The sequence below is a fragment of the Ctenopharyngodon idella genome, chromosome 6, assembly GCF_019924925.1.
Source record: "Ctenopharyngodon idella isolate HZGC_01 chromosome 6, HZGC01, whole genome shotgun sequence".
NCBI lineage: Eukaryota > Metazoa > Chordata > Actinopteri > Cypriniformes > Xenocyprididae > Ctenopharyngodon > Ctenopharyngodon idella.
In genome coordinates, this window is record NC_067225.1 from 2,840,718 (window position 1) to 2,858,044 (window position 17,327).

Genomic DNA, 17,327 nt, shown 5'->3' on the forward strand with positions numbered 1-17,327 from the left:
CTATCGGGTGACTACAGTCTTGACAGGCCAATGATGTTGGCATGAACTGCATTTGTGTTTGACATCAAATACAATGAGACAGATTTAAATAGACCCTTAATTTAAATGAAGTCAAGTTAATTCACTTATGCAGTTTTTGAAGAACCTTGTCAAAAGCATATAGAAAAACTAATGAGGAAAAATGCTTCCAGAACCAAGGCTGCTGAGAAAGTGAGCTCTGTTTCAAAAGGCTTTATCATACAGTAAGCAAGGAACAGGAAGTGAAACAAACTCACGTCCAGCCGTCCTCCACTTGAACTCCGATTGACTGGAATCTGGCCAATGGTGGCGTCTCTACTTTAGCCTGGATTTCCTGAATACAGTCGACCTGCAAACAGAGGTGCCGTATAATTGATCAACATTAAACTAAAAAGAGGGTCTGCAATGATAAAAATCCACTCAAATTTAAGTATGTGACATTTTCAGTTCAATAAACTCACTTGAATTCCAATGGAAGAAAGCTTCCGTCGTGGTACAGGGTCTATAGGATGTTCGTCCGCAGCGAGAGCTTCTCCTTTCACCTGCTCATTATGGGACTCGCGGAGAGGGTTGGGAGAGATTACCACAGCCGCTGGGATCTGGGGTTCCCGGGGCGCCGCTACAGGAATCTGGGGTCGTGACCCTTTGGCCAGACTGTTGGCCCGTGTGCTGTCGAGACTGTCTGAGGAGTTGCTGCGCCCCGATTGGCTGTTGACCTCGCTCTTGCGGTCGTGGTGGTCAGGGTAACAGTCCTGTGCGGATTCAGTGCTGCTCTGCACGGTGACGGAGATGAACGGTTTGGAGGTGGTTCGAGGGGGAACAGGAGGCGGAGCCACCTTCTTACAGCTGGTCATGCACGTGGAGACTTCAGACACGGAGAGAGAGAAAGAAACAAAAAATATTTAGAGTGATCCATGTAATGTCACTCAAGTTTAGTATGCAAAATATGAAATCATCATCATTCATCTCTGAATTTCTTTGGTAGTTGATTATATATATATATATATATATATATATATATATATATTACACACATATACATATCTATACACACACACATACACACATATACATATACATACATATATACGTCAAATGCCGTTCTTTTGAACTTTCTATTCATCAAAGAATCCTGAAAACTAAAATGTACACAGTTTCCACAAAAATATGAAGCAGCAAAACTATTTTCAACATTGATAATAATCAGAAATGTTTTTTGAGCAGCAAATCAGCATATTAGAATGATTTCTGAAGGATCATGTGACATTGAAGACTGGAGTAATGATGCTGAAAATTCAAGCTTTGATCACAGGGTTAAAAACTCCATTTTAACATATATTCAACATAGTTATTTTCAGTTTTAATAATATTTCACAGTATTACTGTTTTTGCTGTATTTTTGATCAAATAAATGCAGCCTTGGTGAACTTTCAAAAACATTAAAAAATCTTACAGACCCCAAACTTTTGAACGGTAGTGTATATCCAAATTAAATTCAAAAATAATAATTCAAATTCATAGTCAGAGTACATATAATATATTCATAAATATAATATTAAAGCTGACTCACAACATCACACAAACCTGCAAAAGCTGAGACTGAGGAGCAAAATCAAAGTCTTCAGGCTTTTTTTCTAACAATAATAATAATTATTCTATACTATTAATAATAGCACTAAGCTGTATTTTGGTCTCATCCTCACAGCTCCCAGTGTGTAAATGTGTCTGTGTGTTTTGTCTGTGTTTATGATGGCAGTCTGCTCTGACGTCAAACACAGCCTGAGACCTTTTTTTCCAACAACACAGTTGTTTTTCCAGCCCTGTAGTGGCCCCAAAATGTATTTGGACTCCAAAGACACACTAAAACATCTGAATGTCACTGTATTAGATAACAAAATCAATCCAAGTCTCATTTATTGTAAAGTAAACTAAAAAAAGAAGCACAAACACACTACAATTGAAACATAACAAACAAATAATAAATCATGAACATGAAGACAGTCAGTATTTGCATGTTTGTGGTTTACATATACTAAAAATAACCAAAACACCAGCTGATTCAAAGAAATCGAGACTGAGATGATGAAGAAAAGTCAATGTTAGTGAAAAGAAAACATCCTGGAACATTTGAGTGCAAATACTCAATCTAATGAAATGATATTCAGACATTTAAATGTCCAAATACTTTTTGGGGGTCACTGCATATGAATGTTTGACTCATGGGGAATTTATATGTTCACTTAATTTAATGTTTGGTCAATTTGTAGGGGGTTAGAGAGAAATAAAGTGGATGGATGCCCAATATAAACCCTATGTGTGTGTCTCAGTATGAGTTCACTGGGGTGGAGTTGGCAGATGGAAACGATGGCAAACATAACAAGCCCACAGGAATCCTGTGTGTGTGTTGTAAATCTGGGCGTCAGAGCTGTAATGTGTGTTTCATACTCAAACATTAGCATGCTGGGAAAAATCTGTAAAGGTTCCCAAGACTCTCAAATTATGCCCTAATCATAACCAAACATCAATAGACAAAGAGATGGATTGAGCATAATATTCGCAAAAAACCCATTGCTACATTAAACATACAACTATAACAAAAACCAAACTCATTTAGTGCAGCTGTACATGTTAAATAAGCACTCATGACAGGTCATAAGCCCAGCACAAACATATGGACAAAAGCTGATCTACATGTGTGCATTCATGTTAAAACTCTCCCTAAAGTGAAATGTCACATGTATCAGTTTGTGAATGTATAAAGGGAAGTTGGGTTGACTAGTCAGCTTAGCTGAGGTCAGCTTGTTTATTTAGTGCTTTAATGGGATTAATTTGGAGATGCAGCTTGGTGTTACTGTGAATTATTCATCAGAGCATGTTTTTCCAAAGAATCTAATCAAACTAATACGCTCTTTCTCTAAAACAACTTTCTTTTTCTGTTTGTTACTTAGGCCTAGTGGGTCACTGGATCATGTTACGCAATAGCCAATTATTAAATTAGGCATTGTTTTAGCAAATGTGCATTCTGTCAGTCTCACAATTAAATAATTTCTCATTGAATTTCCTGTTTTTTACTCTGAACTATATCACATTACAGAAGTAAAATGGGTTGCAAATGGCACTTTTTCCTCTCTATTTGGAAAAAATTGTTTAAAAAGTGCCTCATGTTAACATAGAAGACCAGAAGATAGGGCTGTGTGATTAATCAACCGATTTTCGACTTTGATTTTGGCTTCCAACAATTATGAAAACAAGATAATCAAGGTAAAACAATTATTGTGCCGCTGCCGCATTCCATCCAGTGCACCTTTCTTCACAGCGGTGCACTTTCGTTCCTCCAAAAGCCCAAACTTAACATCCAAATCAGCCAAATAAGTGTGTTGTAAAATGCAGTCTACTGTTGCTAATCTGCGGGACATGTTTGATATTAAACAGCGTTATTAAAAGTGCATTAAGACACAAAAGAGACATTGTTCCCCAGGCGGCTTTCTGTGTGAGCCAAACGTGGATAAGCAAATGGGCTTTGAATACGCGCCTAAACACACGTACATACAAAAATGTCAAAATGCCATTTTGGAGAGTATTCACATAAACACAGTGGGTTATGTCTTAAGTAAACATACACAGTTGAGAAAGAAAACGTGTGTGTAACAGTATATTAGATCCATGCAGCTCTTAAAGTGACAGCAGCCTAATAAACCTGCTGCAGTCTGTCATTAATGATAATCAAACAACAAATGACAAAGGAAAATCAGTCACTGATCTTGACTGAATGACATAAGTAGCTTTAATAAGGATTTATTGTGTACAATAAGACTATATGCAGTGTTATCTGCAGTGTTATTTTACATTTGATTATTCAATTTTTTTGTTGTATGCTATTACTTATCTGAATACCACTGTGAGTACATCTTCCTGAAAAACTTAAAACACACTCTTAAAAAATGATCGGTTGTTTCAACCCATGTTTGGGTCAAATTTGACCCAAGCATGGGTTAAAACAACCCAGAATTTTTTTTTTTTTTTTAGAGTGCACCGTTTATTTAATTTGTACATTCATTGTGTTTATTTGTCCGTTTTGTTTAGTTTCTTTGTCCGTTTTGTTTAGTTTCTTGGTTCTAATTGTATTACCGACTGTTTACTTGTCTGATGCAATTATTTTGAGGACCATTTTCTTACATTAGTTAATATTAGTTTTTGCTGAAGTATCGATAATTGTGAAATTTCAAAATAACTTATTGTGAAATAAGACTTTGATCATATTGCTCAATAATAATCATGTTAAATAATCGTGACCAAAAATAATGATTTTTGCCACTATCAAGCAGCCCTACCAGATAACCTGCATGTTATCAAGTTATTTATTAATCATCAGGAGGAAAGATCTTCTGTAAACATTGATATCTGTTTGTCTGCCTTAAAGTGCCCCATTATGCTACTTTAAAGGTTCCTAATTTAGTTTTGGAGTTTCCTACAACAGGTAGACATGCATCCAAGGTCACAAACTTTAATTTTGTCATAATACACATTGCACATTGTAAACTTATTTCTCAAAGAGTCTGAAACAGTTTGATAAAGGATTCAGTTTCTCTAAACCCCTCCTTTCCAAGAGCCTACTCTGCTCTGATTGGTCAAATGGCCCAGTCTGCTGTGATTGGTCGACTGCTTACAGCACATGTTGGAAACTAAATGCTCATTATCACATCTGAATTCTGAACTCCGGATCTTACTCAGCACTTAATACACAGTGATACAAACAGTAACTATGGCGTCGGTTTTACCGTATCAATCTCATCAAAGTGGATTTGCTTTTGCAGCAGAAAACTGTGACTTCTCGGCATGAACAACACAAACCAACCTCTTCCAGTCTCAGCTACAACTACAGTGTTTAAGGGCGGGGCAAAGTAGACGAAAGCCAATGAAGACCACAAGCTGGCAATTATGCAAATTATTTACAAACCTACGTAGGTTCAGCAGGAAGTGAGACGAATTACTGATGACTCGTTTCAGGCAGTTCAAAATCACTTCTTTCTTTTGGGAGACAAAAACTCCATTTATCTGCATCTTTGAAACTTTGCAGACCTTTTACATTCACAAACCGCTTTATTACACACTACATGAAATGTAATATTCAAAAAAGCGTAATAGGAGCACTTTAACATCTAAGTACCTAAAAACTTACTCAATATCAGGTCTCTAAAGATCTCCATCACCCAGATGTTATAAAGCAACATCAATTACATTTTTTTGTAAAGGTTAAATATGCTTTTCAGGCTATATAAATAAACACATTAAAATCAACCTAAAATCCATTCTAAGTCAAACTCTCTTCACAACATGAGTCAACACTGGTGTGGTCAGTGTATATGAGGGATCCAGTATGACTAATGATGACTATCATTCAGGTGTGGCCATGATCTTAATAATCCTACTTTCTCTGCAGCGCCTTCACAGATTGTCTGAAAGACCAGCATAGTTGAGTTCAGAAAGGTTTAATTCGCTTGCATTCAACAGTAAAACAGCCATTATGAAATCAGCATTACTTGCAGCTGGTTTAATTTTGCAGGTCTGTTTGGAGCAGCTGCAGTAATGTCTGTGTCAGCATCATAGATCGCCTGTGGAAAGAGTCTCTATGCTTCTGCATGAATCATTCATTAGGCAAGAAATCCCAGTTTTCTGAAGAGCAGAGGCTTGCGCAAATGAAGTACATTGAGAATGAAACTAGACATTTAACTGAGCCATGAGGGAATGTTAATAACTTACTGAACAACTCTTGTTAATGACTGTTACTTTGTGTGAAACTCAACTCAAGACCTTATTCTAAAAGCAAAGCACTACTTTTCTTAAGTGCCTTAAGTAGAAATCACTTTAAGCTTTAGATGGAGAGCTCTGTCTGATGTTAGTTTTAAATCCGGATGTGCACTACATATCATGGTAAAGAATGATCCCACTAGTCATTACTAATTCCTCTTATGCAAGTTAAAAATAAAGTTATAAATATTAAAAGTTGACCAAATAACATCACACAAAAGCACCCAAGGCAGGAACTTCAACAGTTAAAAATATCTTGGTGAATTTCATGAAAACTGCATTTCCCTGCATTTGGCACTAATGGTCTGTATGATCTACTTAAGCTTTCTCAGATCATATTTCACAAGAAATAAATTACATTTTGAAATTATAGTAATTATAGTTTGCATGAAGTAAACATTCCAGTAATGAGAATATAATGACAATGAAAACTGAGAATAATGACAAATACTAAAAAGTTCAAAAGTATAACATCAGACTGCATTACTAAAGATTTTTTTTAGGGAAAAAATGTCATGCTTATCATGACAATGATAAGCATGACGGTTTTTGGGGTGAAACCCATCTTGGTTTTTGGGGTGAAACATGACTTTTCTTTGTGAGATTTTAATCTGTTAACTGTCAGTAGTAGCAGGACACTTGGCACGTTTTATTTATTAATTTTTTTTCCTTGTCACATATTTTAGTAATCATCATAAATTAGGCATCATTCAAAAGCTTAAACACTCAAGATTCATCCTGTGAAACCGGTTAATATTGGACATTGTGTTACCATGAAAAGGATACTTTAAACCCTTTTAGTGGCTCAATTTTTGTGATAACAACTTCACATCTGGAACAAACCTTGGTTAGACATATGGCTTTGATTTTCTAGCAATTTTAGAGTCCAAATTATGTTCCAAGGTATATATTTTCTATATTATATACACACATATATATATATATATATATATATATATATATATATATAAAATGTTTAGTTCAATACATTTGCTTTACAGTAAACAAACTTCTATAACTTTTTTCCACTTTCACTTTTTGAAGTGCTTTCACTTCTGCAATAATCTGAGTGTCTTCTTTAAAAAAATCTTTAGGTCTGTATTTCAAAGCATTTATGAATTACCGTGAATAACCATTTACATTTAGATCAATGTTCAAAAATAGGGGTGACAGTTAACAGGTTAACTAACTTTTTGAATTAGGGAGCAACCTCTACAATATATTTCTGTCTGAAATACCATTTTATCATAGCCAATATCCTGATGACCATCTTCTTTATTATTTTGTGAGACCATACAGAGGTGTATTAACGGAGTGATTGAGTGTTCTGCTGATTCATGTTTCAAAGCTAATCAACAATGCTAAAAATGACTCATTTCAGTATTATGAAATGTGTCTGAAGACGTAGTCTCATATTTGTCATCCTGTAATTACATAAATTCCGACATTATGTGAACGCAGTATGAATCCTATGAATTCTAGTATCAGTACATGATTCAGAAGGTACTCCTTACTGTTGCATAGTACCAGAAGACAAAACACGACTGTGACATCATCACTCAAACACACACACACACACACACACACACACACACACACACACACACACACACACACACACACACATTCTTGTCATGTCTGTGACATAAATTTAAAAGAAAATTCCTATCATTTAGATGTCAGGTCTAGACTGAGCCTATTGTTGGAAAGGTCATGTTGGGGACAGTCATGTGACCTCATAAGCAAGAAGTTTGGTTATGTTGTCAAGGTTTTTATGCTATACAAGAGTGTTTCATGACAAACCAAATCTTATGAAAATGTGTTGGAGAGGAACCGTTGCTGTTAATTCACTTTTATGGCTCTTTACCTTTCCAATATGGACAACCATTGCTAAATGAAGCATCTAAGGCATTAATAATAATGTTCAATGCAAACTGAATGCCACATCAGGGAAAACTTATGTTATCAGTCAGCACACTTAATTTCTGTCAATTATTTTCTTTTAAATATACTGTGCAACGAAACCAGCCAAAAAAAAAAAAGTATCTCTATGAGAGGAAAAAAAACATTTTCATCTGTAATGCATAATGGCATCTGTTCCACAAATAAGCTCTCCAATTTAGTTCATTATTTGCTGAAAAACATTTTCCTTTTCTTTGAAAATAATTTGGAACATCCTGACCAATAATACGGCAAACAAAAACACAAATCCTGTAAGACAGCAATAAGAAGCTTTACGTAGAAAAAAAGAGCAACAGAAGTAAAAATGCACAAATGACAAACAGGGTCATTGTTGTAGTTGCTTACTCATGTGGAATGAAACTCCGGCGGAATATGAGCCCTAAATCGGAGCGACGCTGTGACCAACCCTGCTGGAATCTGCAAGGATTAGGTCATTATGTGGATTTGGCCTTTAGTGTGGGAAATGTGCAAAATATGGAAACATTCCCATGACAGTCAGAAATCATTGATAGGTGCAAACCCAGAAGAACATTTACCACAGTAAAGATTTGTTATTAGGCATAATGCATGATAAACCTGATGTGACAGGACTGATTTTTCCATCAAGACGCAATTTGACTGTCTACAATGATGTGCCTAAAAGTGTCTTCATTTCTATGTTTTTGACCAAGTGTGTTTGACATGTCATGCAACGTTGTCAACATGAACTCAGTTTCTTCAGAACCTGAAAATGCGATGCCTTCTTTGCCTGTAAGGTTTACGAATCTGTGTTCGTTACAAACACATGCACACTTTTGTCAGAGTGGAACAGATGCAATTAAAGTGTTTAACATGCCTGTTTATTGCAATTAAAATAGGCATTTGCCACAGTTTACTAGGATTGTGTGGTTACTACGATTATGAGTTTAAATTACACCAATTTGATCTAAGTATTGTGTTTATATGAAGTAAAGTTTAATCACAATTTATTGCCTAAATCTCAATAAAATCACATTATGAGGGTGCATGTAAACATAGGTGGTTAAAGGGTTAATTCACCCAAAAATGAAAATTCTGTCATTTATTACTCACCCTCATGCCGTTCCACACCCGTAAGACCTTTGTTAATCTTCAGAACACAAATTAAGATATTTTTGTTGAAATCTGATGGCTCAGTGAGGCCTCCATTGCCAGCAATGACATTTCCTCTCTCAAGATCCATTAATGTACTAAAAACATATTTAAATCAGTTCATGTGAGTACAGTGGCTCAATATTAATATTATAAAGCGGCGAGAATATTTTTGGTGCGCCAAAAAAACAAAATAACGACTTATATAGTGATGGCCGATTTCAAAACACTGCTTTAGGAAGCTTCGGAGCGTTATGGATCGCGTGTCAAACCGCCAAACTGCTGATTCATAACGCTCCGAAGCTTCCTGAAGCAGTGTTTTGAAATCGGCCATCACTATATAAGTCGTTATTTTATATTAATATTGAACCACTGTACTCACATGAACTGATTTAAATATGTTTTTAGTACCTTTATGGATCTTGAGAGAGGAAATGTCATTGCTGGCTATGGAGGCCTCACTGAGCCATCGGATTTCAACAAAAATATCTTAATTTGTGTTCCAAAGATTAACGAAGGTCTTACGGGTGTGGACCGGCATGAGGGTGAGTAATAAATGACAGAATTTTCATTTTTGGGTGAACTAACCCTTTAAACTTAGAAAGTTCACCTGCCGCTTTAAAAACGTGAGTAAACTCAACTTCAAGATAACCTTTGTTTCAACTCACATAGTAAACTTTTGAAAACTTCAGATCAAAATCCAAAACTTGTCTCGGCAATTGGAGTTAAAGAGAAGAAATAAGTTAAAATAATTTAATAGGGCTATCATGTTTTACAGTATAATCAATGTTGCATGACACAGTAACAGCCAATCAGAACATATTGGTGCAGGAATTTGGGCCAGAGTGATTAGCTATTTAATTTTTAAATTTTCAGCAAGCTATATAGTTCACATAGGTCAAAATGAAGGTCATTTGTAGACGTAGATTAAATGCATTATAAAGCTCAACTGATCACAGCTGTCTCATTCCATCAGACAGGATTAGAAACTATTTAATCATAACGAGTTTTACTTGCTATTGCTTTCTTGAACCTGTTTCCAAGATCCTTTTTTTCAGCTCTACTATACAAACACACACCTCAAGCGTGAGTGAAGATCAGACAGATAAAAGGTGTTGAAACGTGAACGGCACCATCCTGTCAAAAAACATCAGCAGTCTCACATCTAACATCTGTTCTGCCCAAATAACACACATAATGTGCTAAAATACACTGCATTTTTCTATAACACAGGAATGAGGAACACCGACCGTCACACATAACTTTGCTATCATACACGATGAGCCTCAGGGGTAAAACAGGAGCAATACAAACAAACATTATAATATGAGGAAAAAAAGTACAAATCAGTGAAATTATACTCATAAATCTTGTCAACATGTCAGAAAACCACAATGAGAAAGATTTAACAATGTCTTTACCTCACAATAAACATCTACACTGATCTAGTCTTCAGGTCTTTGTAAGAAAGAGCTTTCTGAGTTTAAAGTGGAGAAACTGTACTGAAGAAGAATCAAAATTTGGTACTTTCTGGTTAAGATTTCAGTAAATACATTGAGACCTGGCTTGATAAGTGCAATAAACATTAAATATATTTATTCCCATAATCCAGACCCAATAATTTGGACTAGGTTAATCAAATGATTAACAACAGGAGCTGCTTTTTATCCAGCTTTCTGTGCTCTAAAACTCTTGGGTTCTTTCCTCGGGTGCAGCAGCACACAGTAGGATCTTTCATAAAGCGTTTTGAGAGTGATAACCTCCTCAAGGTTACCAAAAATTGAAGCAAGAATGAGCAAATGGTGATCCCAAACCTTCTGACCAGAGAAATCCCACATTTAATTTGCTGTTTTATGTTCTAGGACATGGGTGTGTTTGTTGGTTCAGTAATTATGGGTGTGATGAAAGCTGCATAACTAATAAAAGCCCTAATTACAGGCCTTTCTTTTGCTGACAATTCATCTATGTGTGTGTTCTTCACCTAAGAAGCAGCTCCCTAAACCTAGTCAATGAAATACTACTAGAACACTCATTTTGCCTAAAAGAGTATAAGCAGTTACTCGATTAGTTCACTAAGAAGTTTTTAAAGGGGTCCTATTATGCTCCTTTTCAAAGTCTTGATTTTGATTTTTGGGCTCTACTAGAACAGGTTTTCATGCTTGAATGTTCAAAAAAATATATGTATATATTTTTCCCATATTTGACATTGTTGTAGCTTCTTTGTTCCTGGTCTGTCAGTAACGCTCTGGGGTGCGTTTCCCAAAAACATCGTTAGCCAACTAATATCGCAAGTTCTGTCATTACTAACATAGTTTAACGATTTGGTGTTTCCCGAAACCATCGTTCAAACGAACATTCGCAACTGCATCACAAACTTTTGTTAGAAGCATATTTTCTTGTTTTTATGACATGTGGACTTAATAAATTGTTATCTTGAGCAAAATAAGCAAGCTGACATTAAGTACAATGTATATCTTTTATTTTGAATATATACAAATGTCATTTACATATTTTAGTTTGTCAAGAGATTTTAAGCACAGTTTTTGAAGAGTATGCATGTGCGTACCTGCTCTATTGGCTACATAAGAACGAGCCTATGCTTGAATCTGGAAATAAAGCAAAATAACTGAGAAAAATAAGAATTTGTCCTCAGATGCCATTGTCCGTAATTTATAGCAAAAAATCTAGCATTCGATTTCAAACGGATTCATTTAAAGAAGTTATTACTCCACCACCTGCGTGACATCATTCACTAACGTGGCTGAACGACAGGTTTGCGACAATACGGATTTGGGAAACAATTGTGACTAGCTTGATTTGTTCAACGATGCATCCTACTATGGTAGTGAAGCAGTGAGTTACGTCATTGTACAGGAAATGCACCCCCTGTTTCCTGTCTATGAAGCCCCTCCTTCTGAAAAGCACATTGTGCTCTGATTGGTCGGCTTGACCAGTGTGTTGTGAATTGGTCAAGCGCTTCAAGTGTGTTTGGGAAATGTCCTTCCCCCTTACCATAACCGTGAGTTTCAACACACTACTAACTCAACCAGGCCCCGCCCCTTTATTTTGCGTATGCCTTGAACAGGAATTATTTAAATGAGGAATACTGTGACGTGTTCATTCCCGGAAGAAAACTAAAGACTACAATGGAGGCATTTCGGGGAGTTCAGAAACAGTACTTACTACAGTTGCACGAATAATTGTTAAAAGATTGCGATGTCGATTCAAACACCCATGCGATCTCATTCCTAAACGACAATGATTCGTCTATGTCTATTACACCTTTGAAAAAAAAAAAAATAATCACACCGGAACATTCAAAGGGATCAAGATAGAGCAAATCCTTTCTGGTGCTTCAAATACCGATTGTATAAATTATATTGTTACACCACTAGGTGGTGACAAGTGACTTAAAAATGTTGACTCATTCATTCAAGAGATTCATTCAAAATGCTGATTCATAATGGAACAAGTGAAGTCTTTGAGTAAGTCACTGAATCATTGGCTGCATCCAAAAACCTAGGCAGCTGACTTGCTGCCTCGCTGCCCTATCAGGCAGTGACTTGTAAGGCAGCATTTGTGCATGAAGGCACCTCACGAAGCTGATTTCGGACAGACTTCTGAGGCAGCGTAACAGTTTAATGATCTATCGCAAAACAGCGCAAGCTTTAGTGAAAACTAAACAAATATTTAATTACTACAGTAGTCATTTCTCACTAGAAATGACATCAAAAGTGGAAAATGTTGGTCAAAAATGTACATTTACACACAAACTGACCAGCAAACGCAACTTTCGGATGCCATCTTTATTTTTCTAGCTCAACTGTCAAAGAATGTAAAGCACAGGATATTAAAGGCAGCGAAGGATACATCTATGCTGCCTTCAAAAATCGATCAGAGGAAGGTATCTCAGGAAACAGGAAGTGAAGCTAACATAGAATTCGGACGTGCCTTGATGCCTTCCTACCTTGAAATGTGTCCTCCGAAGGCAGCATTTTCCAGTTTCCGGACGCAGCCATTCTTTCAAACAGATTTTTTTTTTTTAATTATTCATTCAAATTAATTAAACATTTTAAATAGATTCCATCAATTAACATTTTGTCAGAACCTTTAGTAAATTACATGTTATTTTGTTTAGTTGTCTGTTCAGAATCGTGGGAGAATCATGATCTCTATTTGAAACAAAAAAAATTGTGATTCTCAATTTATCCAGAATCATGCAGCTCTAGTGCGCACTGATATAGAGAATAACTCCCTTTGGAGTGACTTTGTGTTATGGAAATTTGCAGACCTTTTTCATGCTCAAACAGCAACATTACAAACTAAAGAAAGATGTTTTTGTCCTTTTTGGCACTTGACAGCCATTGCATGGACAAAAGCATGTGTGAAGATTCTTTCCCCTTTCATGATGCACAAAAAATAGCAGCATATTGGTTCAGATGGACATGAGGATGAGTAAATAATGACAGAATTTTCATTTAGTGCTGAGCTACTCCTTAAAATGGGCTTATTGTCCTCCCAGCTTTCTAAAAACACTTTCCAATGAAGCCACATCAGTCACTGGAGGCTGCTGCGTCAGCTACTTCTAAACCCTGTTGATGTTTAAATGCTGTAAAACCCCAAAGTGAAGAACTATAGCAACAGCAGTCATGTAAACAAAGACTCTAGATTGCCATGAGCGGAGTGAAACCAACAGAGATCTTTCTTTGTAATATCCATCCTGTACTATCCACTGTTTAGAAGTTGTGAACAATCAGATCAAGCAGCAGAGAATGTGCTTTTGAGTACTTAAAGTCAACAATAAGGTCACTTTTGATTTCATGTTGACTTTAACACAAAGATTGCCACCAAAACTGCATCTACAGAAATCATATCTACAGAAACTATAAAGCAAATATGGCATTAATGCTGCATAAGACTCTCCAGCATAAGAGCTTTGAGCTTAGATGGAGAAACGGTTAAATAATTGAGCAGATCCATGAACTTTCCTGTGAGTGCAGGAAAAAGTCTTGGAAGCTAAAAGTGAGGAGGCCCATGGGAATCACATCTATTTTTTTTTATCAAACATTAAGGCTGCACGATAATGGTTAAGCTGATAATGACGATTATTTTGCTCAAGAATTGTGATTATTAATCACAGTTTTTTTTTTTTTCACTGGAGAATTTTCTTTTTACATTTCAACAGAATTAACAGCACTTACATTTAAGCACAAATAAAGAGAATGTCGATTCATACACAGGGTTTATTTACCTCATCTAGTTTCCTTTTGCATTGCACTGCAAAAAAATGCTTTTCCTATTTAGTTTTTTTTATCTTGTTTCCAGTCCAAATATCTAAAAATTCTGCATTTACTAGACAAGTAAAAATGACTTAAGATATAGTCTTTTTTTCTGAAAAAAATAAAAAATAAAATAAATAAATAAAATCAACTTCATTTTATTTTTTTTCCCCCCAGAAAACAAGACATAATATCTTATGCTATTTTACTTATACAGTAAATGCATCTTGATTTAAGAATGTTTAGATATTTGGACTGGAAACAAGACACAACATTTCATGCAGTGTGAAGACTTTAAGAAAAAGCTTAAACTGTGGAATTCCTCATATAAATTCCAATAATAGGCCTAATTATGTCAACTAATTCAAGAAAAAAAATAAATAAATTCAGGATAAATAACCAGCAGGCCAATATCACAGACGATTATGCTTAGACTAATTAATCAAGAGAAGCAAAAATCATGATCATGATTAAAATATGATTAATCCTGTTAAGCTCCATGCCATGAAAGATGCAGGTGAAACATGCTTTATGCAAGTCGGTCATTGTGAAAAAACTAGGTGCACTGTTTCATTGTTTCAGAACAAACATCCTGGGAGTTGGCCGACTATTTATCCAACCCACTGGACTGACAAAACTCACTTTGAATGTCTTTTGTTGCTTAATACTGCATTTCCGGGAACTACAATACAAAACATTATACAACAATAGCCAGACATCAAGAGAGCGCTTACAAGAATGAGGCTCTTATAGTTTAGATGCCCATAACTCATTACAGAAAACTACAACACAAAACATTATACAACAATAGCCAGACATAAAGAGAGCGCTTACAAGAATGAGGCTCTTATAGTTTAGATGCCCATAACTCTTTACAGAAAACATCTGAAAGGAATATAAGGGTGTACTGTTTGTGTAAAATAGCCCCTCCATCAGACTGAATCTATGATCTCTGGTATGCATATTTTCTCCAAGGCCTGTTATCAGAGCTGCAAATGAATGAACCCGTTTCAGAGTGATGCACAGCAATTAAATGCAAAGAGACACCTTTAACTAGAGTGATGTGTGTAATGTAAAACCTCTTCATTGCTGTAATGATAAACACAGTGAATGCTCCTGTCTGACAGGGAAGTCAAGTTCAACTGCTCTACAAAAGTCATCATCAGCTCTCTTAAGTCTCATTACAGATGATACTTCCCCTTGGAAACTCATGACAACTGTAATGGGAACACTGCACTGCATTTAAAGGGTGTGTGTGAGAGAGAATGAGGGTAAGTGTGTGTGTCATTGATAAACTGTACTTCCAAAAAAATGTGAAAAAACAGCTTGTATAAAAATCAGCTTGTATAATAACACAGACATAAATAATTATGAATAATCACAATAAAATGTTATGATTCATTTAATTAATAATAACACTTATTATTATTATTATTATTATTATTATCATTATCAGTCTCACGGAGCAATACAATAGCTGGACGTGAAATATAATAGGAAAAGACGTAAAATAATTTGCCATATTAAAAAATAACACAATTCTAAAGCTAATGCACACATGTGTGAATGTGTATAAACGTGCGTTAATGTCGTTCCGCATCATATGAAAAAAAGTATCTGGTTCTCACCTGCTCTCGCGCTGGAAACGATGCTCAACTCGTCGCTGTTTCGCGCATATACTGAGATTTGTATTAACGTACCATCATCACCATCATCATAAGAGCGTCCACGTCGCGGAAAGAAAGAACCGTGTGGAAACGCCTTCGTGACATGCAGCGGAGTATTGTTGAAGGAAACACCGCGTCGGAAATCACCATTGGACAAACGAGTTGTCAGTCATTGTTTTGCGTATAAGCGATTGGACAACAGACCGCTAGATCCCGCCTCTTAAATGTGTGACGGAAATACTAGAGCCCGCCCCCTTCTGATGATAGTAGTGAATGAAATGGAGAGGGGGCGGGTCTCTCTCTCTCTGTCCCTCTTTCTGCTGCACAAGTATAAAATGAAAAATAAAATAAAATTTTATAATTGTGCAGAGTATAGGCCTATAAAAAACAAAACAAAAAAAAAACAACACATTTCACAAAAAGAAGTAACATACAAAACAACAGTACAAAAATAAAAGAAAATAAATATTCGTTTACATAAGCAACTCCATACATGAAGTCCATTACTCAGGGAAGACTGGTGCTAGTTGTCATATGGTTTTGTGTTTCATAATTGTTTTAATGATTCATTTAACTAAAAAGCCTATAGGCTGTTTAATGGCAGGTTTCATTCAGTGCTTGAAGTGGAAAAAATAAAGTGCCGGTATTCCCCCTCATTTACTAAAAACATGTAGGTTTGAACAATACATACAATAAGTTCTACACTACCTATCAAGTCAATCCCTGAATACTAACCAAATCATATTCATTAATATTAGAATAGTGACAAACCAATTTATAATATAGACAAACCTTATATTACTGTAATTGTCTAGATTGGCAATATGTTAATCTGCCCGATATATTAAACCATTCCTTTTTTTTTTTTTTCTATTAAAAAAAATTACAGAACATGATTTTACCAATTTGCCACTTCCATAATTCAAAGTGACATCAAATACCACAAATGCCTATAAATGTCACAATCAGCTGCTGGGTCATTATTTAGTAAAACAAAATAACTGCATGATGTTTCTCTGTCTCTGTCATTCACTCTGATAAGCAGCAGTGCATTGACTGAGTGCTGTCTGCCACTCCACTGTATATATATATATATATATATATATATATTCATGATTTATCACAAATTTTCACAAATCTTTTGTCAAATCAGCTGAGGTTCACAAATGTTGTTCAGATAACATAATATTTTGAGTTTCTGTTGAATAAACTAATCTCTTCCTTTGTATCAACTTAAATTGATTTTAAGGCAACTTTAGGCTACTTTAAAACTTTACTTTTAAACCAAAAAATCATTTTTACAGTGTGATTGTGTCTTTTATAATTTGTGTGCATGATGTTAATCTAATGCCACATCCACAATAATATGTTTCAATTTAAAAAATTAAATTTTCAAATGAAAATAAAATTTTCTAAAGTGTCTTCATGTTCCGTTTTCGCTGGAGGAATAGTGTGATGAAGGAGGGGTAAACGCAGCAAAATT

General features: G+C 35.5%; 1 protein-coding gene across 10 annotated transcripts in view; it reads right to left on the reverse strand.

The window, feature by feature from the left end:
- dlgap4b (discs, large (Drosophila) homolog-associated protein 4b) overlaps positions 1-17,327 on the reverse strand; it is a 149,822-nt gene that overhangs the window by 13,445 nt on the left and 119,050 nt on the right. For all 10 annotated transcript variants that reach the window (XM_051897233.1, XM_051897240.1, XM_051897232.1 and 7 more), the window contains 2 exons: positions 480-883; positions 276-367 (listed from right to left, as the gene is read on the reverse strand). In XM_051897233.1, coding sequence (XP_051753193.1) covers positions 276-367; positions 480-883 — 496 coding nt within the window. The remainder of the gene's footprint in view (positions 1-275; positions 368-479; positions 884-17,327) is intronic.